The sequence below is a fragment of the Mesitornis unicolor genome, unplaced genomic scaffold (assembly GCF_000695765.1).
Source record: "Mesitornis unicolor isolate BGI_N332 unplaced genomic scaffold, ASM69576v1 scaffold16153, whole genome shotgun sequence".
NCBI lineage: Eukaryota > Metazoa > Chordata > Aves > Mesitornithiformes > Mesitornithidae > Mesitornis > Mesitornis unicolor.
The window spans coordinates 8626-17935 of record NW_010174105.1 but is presented as its reverse complement, the minus strand read 5'-3'; the positions used below and the strand labels follow the sequence as shown (position 1 = coordinate 17935).

Sequence of the window (9310 nt, the reverse complement as noted above, 5' to 3'; positions counted from 1 at the left end):
CACTCCCTGCGACAGTAGGGTCCGTACGTTTCCCGCTGCGCCAACCCGGGAGAGCTCTGCTGGGTGTCAGCTGCGGGCTTCTTCCTGCACCGCTCCCCTCCGCGGCCTGCCTGCCCCGCGGGGTTGCTCCTGGCTCTTGCTGCTGTCCTCACCCTCTCCCCCGAGTGCTCGGTGAGGGCTGGCAGTGCTCAGCACCTAGCCAGATGATTCTGGCCTGGACCCAAGCCTCATCTTTCTCTCGCCAGCCAGTGTGCCTCTGTTGAAGAGCTGCCTGCTTGGGAAATGCTAGGCTTTCCTGCCTGGTTTGGTTTGCTGGGTTCTGTGGGCACAACCCCCCTCCATGTGTTTGGGAAGTAGTAACAGTGTTGGAAAAAGGTGCTGGGATATAACCATGGAAACGGAAAGTCTCCATAGAGCTGCCTCTGTCTGCATGGCAATGGGCTGTCCTCGCCCTCTGTGTCTGTCAGCGTGCTTTGGTTCTGACGTGGCAGTCACCTGCTTCTGGGACAAAGGAGTAGTTCATTCTTCAGGGCTTCTTTCCACAAGGCCAGTTAAACATTGGTACAGGAATTCTGCGCCTGACTTCCATTTGGGATGTGACCCTTCTTAGAGGAATATAGTAAGATCAACTCTGGGGCTTAAATTTGCATTCATTGAAACAAACAGGTGTGGTAGCTTAACGTGTTACTGTTCTCAGTTGTTAGCCTGCCTTGGATCAGGGGCCACCTCTTGCCTTGCAACCCAGGCTGCTTGTGGTGGGTGATTCAGCTGATAATGTTCTAGCCTGAACAGAGCTGCTGGCCCCTGTGCCCTTCTGGAGCTTTTGCTGGAGGGACTGGTACTTCCTGGCAGAAGGGAAAGGCGAGTGACTGAGGATGGTAACACATAAGCTGCCAGAGATAAAGGTGGTGGAGGTTTCTCCAGCTTTAGGGATTAGAGTCCCTAATGTGGATGCTGTTATGTTAATACAAGTTACCTACTGCATCTGTGCAAGGGCGTTGCACTGGTTTTAATCAGGTCAGTTTCTAATTGAGAATTAAGGAGTCAGTGCAGGCAACAAGGGTTAGTGATGTCTGATGGCAAGAAAGAGGAATTCCTCTTGATCACATTTTTGTGAGAGAGATGCTTAAGCTGTGGTTAGACCTTCAACAGCTGTGTTGCATAAGCAAACCTGAGCAGTTCCTGCTTCAGCAGTCCTTCCTCTGTTGTGTTACTTGTGGTGAGCCAAATTAGGCAATTGATACAGCGGAAATGCAGCACAACTTAAAATAAATACATATTTGTATATAAATATATATGTTTGTCTGTGTGTTTTGAGATCTTAATCAGTTCAACTGTCTAGATGCACTGCCTGTCTATGCAGATAGTGGTAGCTGTGCCAGCACATTGAGGGGGAAGCACAAGGGTGAGAACCAGCAGCCAGTACTGCTTAAGTTGCTACTGCTGACAAAAAAAAAATGCACGCCAGACTGATTTTGTCTGCCAAGCACAGGCCTGAGGTTAAAGGCAGTTTTGGTAGGTCAGTAAACTTGTGCATATTGCACTTTTGCCTTGAGTTGTAATGCTGTAACACCGTGTCTCTTCTCTCATCTTGTTTGCAGTGTTTTGATGACCTATGATCACGTAGAAATTACCTTCAGTGATATCGAACCTATGCCAGATGCCTTCAAAGGGACCAAGAAAGGGAGTGTTTTCCTGACTCCCTACCGAGTAAGTAGTAGAAGGCTTTATCTTGTGTAAGGAGATAAGGGCTCTTTGCGATTCTGTATTTAAATGTCCTCAATGCATGAAAGTCAGGATAATCTACTACCCCTTGAAGTATGGCTCAGCCTCTCCCTCTGGGGAGCATTACGAATTCATTGCGTATCCTGTCTATTTGTCAAAAGATAATAAATCTGATTAGTTCTTATACAAGCAGCTGTTTAGTCCATCAGGCATCTTCAAGATTGGAAATTAGCAATGGTCTGGAAATGCTGAATGCAACGGCACAGCTACTAAATCAGAGCTGTGTGGAGGAGTGAGCTCTCTGGAAGCTGGGAGGAGTACTGTCTGAGCAGGGGTAGTCTTCCTGGAAGGCTTTATTGCCCTAAGGGTTCAGTTTACCCTTGTGACTTCTGTGTAGCTTTTGGCTTGCAGAACTGACAAGGAGCTTCAGATGCGGGAGTTTCAGTCCATTGAAAAGTCACTTCAGATAATAAATGGGGTCTGTGTTTCCCATTTGTTTTAAATACAATATAATGTTATTTCTTTTCAGGTTATCTTTGTATCGAAGGGAAAGGATGCCATGCAGTCTTTTGTGATGCCCTTTTATTTGTTGAAAGATTGTGAGATTAAGCAGCCTGTCTTTGGAGCAAATTATATCAAGGGTACAGTGAAAGCAGAGGCAGGAGGTATGTATAGTACAGATACATGTTCTGCATCTTCGTTCAGCTACACACTTGGAAGAGAGCAGCCTGTCTTGAAATTAGGGCATCTTCAAGGGATGGTTTCATATTTTGTTCAATGAGAAGATTGTGGTAAATATTTTCAAGAATATATTTTTTTAAATCACTGTATTATGCTTCTTTTTAGCAAAAGCAGATAGTTCAGTAAACGCTTTCATCCCCAGCTTGATTTATTCTATTAGTTGTGGCACTGAAATCACAGTGCAGTGCTTAGGAGACTTCAGTTTGTAATCTTGAATTCAGCATTGTTACTTCTGTATGGGAGCAAAGTGGGATCATCCAGTGTGAGAGGAAGCCTGAGCAGTAATGACCAACTCTGTAAACTGTGTGAAAAGGAAATGACTTTAGCTAAATCTTTGTGAAATTTCCCCACCGGCTCTCTCTTTTAATGAGGATGTTGCTGGAGCAGCCACAAGAGTCTGATTTAGGCTAATCTACATGTCTCTGTTTCAGCACTGAGACAGCTTCTGCTTTGATGCATTGTTGGGACTCTGTGCTGTACGTGTTTTTCTTTTTTAGTCTGTAATACGAGATGTCACTCATTATTTTTTTTTATTATTATCCTGGCTTGAAATATCTTCCATGGACTCTAATGGATTTATGTGGACCCTGTTTTTCATTAAGCTCTTTGCTTCATTGGGTATTCAAACTCCCGAACTAATTTATAGCTGACAGTTAGGTGTAGTTGCAGAGGCTTTTTAGCAAATGGGATTAACAAAATCCCTGTCTTCTGCACTAATCATAAACAAAGCTAGAGCAAATCCAGTGCTTCTGATAGCTTGGTCTGTTGGCAGCTGGTGTGGTAGCAGGTACAACATTAAAAGGCTTTTGAAAGTCTCCCTCACTGATGTTTCTTCTTCAGGTGTCTCTTGACCTGGAAATATCCCAGTGTGATTTTTTTTTTGTGTGTGTGTGATAGTAGGTTAATTCTGCCACTTTATCTGCATTTTTTGTTGAATTTTTGGGATAAGCTCTTTCAATAATTATATACAGGGCATCTGTAGATAAAACATGGAAGCTAATTAGCATCAAAATGACACCTCCTTGCTTCTGAATTCTGTCTTTCCTCCCTGCAGGTGGCTGGGAAGGATCGGCCACGTTCAAGATGACCTTTGTAGCTGGGGGTGCTATCGAGTTTGGGCAGCGTATGCTGCAGGTGGCATCACAAGGTATGGGAGTCTGGCAGTGTCTGGTAGACCGTTAGTGGTTTCAGGAGGCCTTGCCTTCATCTTGCAGCGAGGGCAGTTTTAGGTTGCTACAGGTTGGATTTAAGTCCATGCAAGTTCCAGGCTGTATCTGGAACTTACTTGCTGTAAAAAATATTTTTTCACATCCAGTGAATAGCAGATTTATTGGAATGGAGCTTGCTTGTTTCTCAGATAACGGCCCTTTAAGTTTGTTGGAGTTCTTGGCCTGCATTTGATGCAGGTTTGATTTTTGATGAGGTAACTTACCTTTACTTTTCCAGTCTCCAGAGGTGAAATCCCCAACGGAGCTTACGGCTATTCCTATATGCCAAATGGATCCTATGCTTATGCACCACCTGCAGCTAATGGTGGCTATCCATACCCACCACCTCCTCCTGGTAAGTCTGGGAACTGAGGATGGGGATTACTCTAGTTAGCAAGAAGCAAAATAGGCAAAAAAAGGAAGAAACCCAAGTTTTACATTGTCTTTTGCGTAACATGTGATGCTTTCTGCAGCTTTTGTTTCTGAGCTTAATTACATTTGCCTTTGGCTTGTTTTGGCTGCGTGCTGTGACCCACCCAAAGGAGTTAAGTCTTCTGCTGTGCCGTTTCCTTTCCTGACAGAGTTTTATCCTGGCCCCCCGATGGCAGCTGGAGACATGGGTTACATGCAGCTCCCACCCCCGCCGTACCCAGGGCCCATGGAACCCCCTGTCAGCGGGCCAGACCTGCCCTCCACTCCTGCAGGTAAGAAGCACGTTCAGGTGAATTAACTCACAGTGGCCTTGTTACCCATGAAACAAACATTATTTCTTGTTTGTAATCTTTTGAGGAACTTGGAGTCGATTTAGAAGCTCCACTTAGAAGTTAAAATTGTTTAGGAGAGGGGTTAGTGAGCTCCCCTAATCTCCAGCCTTGCATATCCAGCTCAGTGTGGAGGCCAGCCTGATTCTCTCCAGGGTGGATACCATTAGCAGATATTTTGCAGCTGAATTTATTCGTGTTGTGACAGAAAAAAATACAGTTTGTGATTCATCTGTTGTGGTAATCTTGCTCTAATAGATGAATAAAAAAGAAATAGATGGTGAAATGTGTTTCTAGTCCATCTCAGTTAGCTAATGTGGCTTTGGTGATATTTGCCCCACCTTCCCTGTTTTCCCTCTAACGTGATCACTTTTGCTTAAGCAATGTGGGACAGAGGAATAGATGATAGGAAGGAACTGGGGAAATGTCAGTCATTTTCACTCATCTGGGATTTATCAAAATGATTTTGAACATGGTCTTAAAAGGTCTGCTTGTGGGGGAAAAAACCAACAAAAATGAGCTTTTGTGGTTGGACACAACCATAGATCTCTTGCAGGTAAGGCTGTTTATCTGGATGAGGATTTAAGTTCTCTCTTTGGTTTGAATAAACAGCCAGTTCATCTTTGAACTTTTGTCTGGAAAGTGGCACTGATCCAGATGGGTTGTACAAGATTTTCGTATTCTGGAGAAACAGAGGATCTGGATTATCTTCATAAATTACCATCTTTAAAGTATGAGTCCTCTGTGCTGCTATAAGCTTGTGGTGATTTTTTGTTTTGTCTTATGTTTTCACTCCCAGGAAAGATGGTTTGTTGACTGCCTTTTTAAGGGATATTATCTGCATTTGGGCAAAACAGCTGGCAGCAGTTATTTGTTGACTAAGGGGCAAGTCCCAGGTGGCATTTCTGAAGTAAATCTTGGTTTGTTGTAGCAATTTTGCAACTTGAGCATTGGTCAAATAACGCTCTATTAATAACACTCGATGGCTGAGAATGTGGCGATTTTGTTTGACTGAAAATGTTCTCTGCGTGTCACCAGATCTGTAACTTCTCTTTCTGTGACAGCTGAAGCAAAGGCTGCTGAAGCCGCTGCCAGCGCTTACTACAGCCCAGTCAACCCACACAACGTCTACATGCCCACGGTACGTTCCTGTATCATTCTGGGTTTGCAGTATGAGCCCAAGTGTGTATTTAGCAGTTCTTTTTCTCAGTGACACAGCAAAGTTTGAGTTGATTTTGATTTTTTTTTCTTGTTTTGGGCTTTTTTTTTGGCTGGGAGTTGATGTTCTTTTATTGTCTTTACTTCAGGACCAGCCACCTCCTCCTCCGTACTTCCCACCAGAGGACAAGAAAAACCAATAAGCTAACAAGAGAACTTCTCCACAACTCATTGCTTTCTTACTTCCCATTTTGGCAGAATCTTGGAGCATGGTCCATAGCACTGAGGAATAGAGCCTTCCCTTGAGGCACATAACTTTCCTGGACTCTAGTGGTAGATATGCACAGAGCAAGGGGAGCGATTTCAGCAGCCTGGGTTACCTTGTAGAGCTCTGAGGGTTTCCAGTCCTACCACAGTATTCCCTTTCCCTGTGTGCACCATTGATAGAACTGGAGTTTCTCTTCATCTGTGATTGTTTCACTTACATCTGTTTCTTCTGATACTTAAATTACACCTCTTTAGAGTAAGCAACTGCTCCAAACTGGTAATTAATATGCTCATAACATAGAAACAAGGCTCTTGGGGGGGTTGGGGGTGTCTTGAATTTACCTTAGCGTGTAGCCAAGAGCATCTCTGGATGCAGGAGTATCTCTGAGTATTTTTCTCAAATCTCATTCCTCTCATTCTTTTTACATCCAACTTCTCCCTCTGCTACTGAGAAAGGGCTTCAAAGGGAACCTTCAGGATCTCAAAGGAAATAGATATCTCACATTTTTCAGATATCTATTAAACTTTCTTAGGTATTTTTAGCTAAGTCATTCCTGACAATCGTAGCAAATAATCTGGTAGCCCTCCAAATGTTCCTGCTGTGCACTGTGTATGATGATGCTGATGAGCTTCCCTCCTTAAGGAAACATACTATTCACAGGGTTGATTAGTAACACCTAACTAGTTACAGATCATATGGGAACACTAATTTTCTGTTGTCTCTTTTTTTCCAGTTAGATATGTGGGCTTGAGATCACTAAGTCCTGAATATTCTCTTTGTAGTCTATAATGCACTTTTTTCTTTTTCTCTGCTGTAACACAAGTTACACTTTTTGGCCAGTGAAGCATGTTGCTGCTGTGATTTAACTGGTGAATTAATACCTAATGGGCAGAAAATAGTTGCTTTACTTCTGCCCTGGAAGCACTTGAGAGAATATGCAAAATGTTGGATTAAGCTGTTAGATACAACTGAGCTGCTCATTTGAATGTTGTTTAATGGTGTATGTGTTCCTGGATCAGCTGTGAATTTACTTCCCAGTAACTTGAACGTGGGCTTCTTGGACCGAGCATTTTCCGTCCATAGCATTGCATCATTGATCTCATGAGCAACGACTCCAGAACGCAGAGCCTCCGTAAGCCAGTTGTAAAACTTTGCGTGGTATAAAGCTTTGCACTAACCAGACTTCACTGACTTCTGACTGCATCTGTGAGAGAGAAAGTCCTTCCCAGCAAGTGTGAAGAAAGATCGTGTGCTACGGAACTGCTGAGACTTGCTGCATGCAGCCTGCTTGAGAGAAAAAGGGTCCACCTCTTGTTTTCTTTTTGTTTGAGTCTAGCTGATTAATCAAATTGCTACTCTCTGTGCACTGACTTTTCTAGAATTGCTACTGCAGTGATGTAAAGAAATGGTTATTTAAAAATATATATATTTATTTTGAAAATGTTTGATTAATATATTAATGTGAAATGACTTTTGAATGCAGGTTTGTTTGCCAAGACTGTGAAGTAAAGAAAAATCAGCTCAAAAACTTAATGATGTTTGTGCATTTGTGTGTAAGTAGATAAACTTGATGGTGACTTAGTAGCTTTGGATGGGGAGAGGGAGAATTAAACACATCAAAATCACTTGGATTTTGTTCTCAGCTGGTCATTGGCGACATTACCCAGATGTGTTATCCATGTGGTTTTCCAGAATAGTTGTCCCTGTAAAAGCTGTAACCTGCTGGTAGTCGGCAAGGGATGCAGCATAGTTGTTGCCTCTGAAATCTGTCTCTCATTAGAAGCAATCCATAACTTTTTCTGTTTTTTTAAATTATTTTTTAAAGTGTGCTGAGGTGGTGGTGAAACTCTTCAGGGTGGTATGATCCACCTGGTAGCTCTTCTCCCTGAAAAAATGGGGAGTTGTTACTCTGGCAGCATGAAGAGCTCCTCCTGGGTGTGCTCCAGCAGTGTTGCAAGAGCTGTTACTCCATATGTGTGAGCAGAATCAGGTGTGTGGGTATAGTTTGGCAGGGCAGGAAGCATTCCACGTGGGATCTGGTCCTGTGGTTCCTTGGACTGCGTGAGTCCTTACTGTTTCCACTGACATGTCAAACAAGTTATTCTGAAGCTGCTCTACAGGTGACATCCAAACCTTGCTTGGCTTCATTCCTCTTAGCTGTGACAAGCTGCCTTAAAACTCTTGAAGCTCCCTGATCAACTGGGGTGGATGTCTCCTAGGTTCTGCTTTCCTTCAACATCATTCTTCACTCTTGTGTCTTCCCACATGGCTGTTTTACTGCATTTTCAGGCTGGCTGGTCCACTTGGGTTTGTTTTCTGTAGCAAGGGGTGGGTGGAGAAGGAAAACATTGAGAAAATTATATAGCCCAGTAGGAATCTAATAAATCCCATTTTGTGAATTAAATTACTTCAGATCAAAGTTTCCTGAATGATATCAGTCCAACTGTAAGATGCTGCAGAAACCACTCTGTGCTGTTTTAAAATGGCTCCCTCCCACTTACCCTCTATTCCCAGACAGATAATCCTAGAAAACAGATTGCATGAAATTTCCAGGTCTACTGCCCAGCACCACTCACTGTGCCTGTCTCATGCCAACAATCAGCACAAACCCATAAGGTTTTTAAAAAAATCTTTCCGCAACTAAGTGTGTTTGAGAGAAGAAACATTTAGATAATCTCTTCTGATGAGAGCTTGGCTCCATGGTTCAAGCTGAGTGTCTCTTCCACTAATGTGGACAAGTGGCAAGATCTGCAGAGACACCATGAGATTTCCTGCCTGGAAAAAGGAAAATATGTTGAGAGGATGAGTCAGGCTGGAATAAATGAAATATTCCTCTTCTCAACATGGGTATTAGTGAGCTTAAATCAGCGGCTTTTGAGCTGTAAGTTTTACAGTGGTTTGTTGGTGAATGTCTCTTCCTCCAGGCTAGAGCTTGGAATGGTCTGTGGGGAGGTGAGAATGAGCAAGCCAAAATAAAAAGATTGATCATGGTCTCTTTGTGTGTTTGGAGCATGCTGGTGAGAAGTGAAGCACGTTTTGGGAATGCTGAAGCTGTGGGGCTAAAAGGCTGGGCAAATCACACAGTCAGCAAGGCTCAAGCACGTATTGGGTTGAGTGGAGCAGCATGATTCAGGAAGATGCAGATTTTGGCCAGATAGGGCTTAGAGAGGGTGGAGGGGTCAGCCTGTCCTGCTGCCCACAGAGAAGATTTTAAATATTAAAGCAGGGAAGTGGGGTCGAAGTAGGGCAGGAGGAAATGTTGTGCATTAATACATCTCCATATCTGGTCTCTTGAATGATTAATCAGCCATGCAGCAGGAGAGTTATCATGTGAACGCTAGATCGGTACCATTAAATTCCGGTCTTTGTATGGTATTATGGTATTAAAGAGAAAAGAGGGGGCATAGGAAGCAGTTACCGTTGGATCCAGTTAATCTTTTGGCATAGAT

The 9310-nt window shown here is 43.3% G+C and overlaps 1 protein-coding gene across 1 annotated transcript in view; it reads left to right on the top strand.

The window, feature by feature from the left end:
• WBP2 (WW domain binding protein 2) overlaps positions 1–6062 on the top strand; it is a 6397-nt gene extending 335 nt beyond the window's left edge. The window contains exons 2-8 of the mRNA XM_010180943.1: positions 1602–1710; positions 2255–2390; positions 3521–3613; positions 3913–4029; positions 4256–4378; positions 5500–5576; positions 5743–6062. Of these exons, the coding sequence (XP_010179245.1) occupies positions 1602–1710; positions 2255–2390; positions 3521–3613; positions 3913–4029; positions 4256–4378; positions 5500–5576; positions 5743–5796 (709 nt within the window). The 3' untranslated portion in view covers positions 5797–6062. The remainder of the gene's footprint in view (positions 1–1601; positions 1711–2254; positions 2391–3520; positions 3614–3912; positions 4030–4255; positions 4379–5499; positions 5577–5742) is intronic.
• The last annotated feature ends 3248 nt before the right edge of the window (positions 6063–9310 follow it).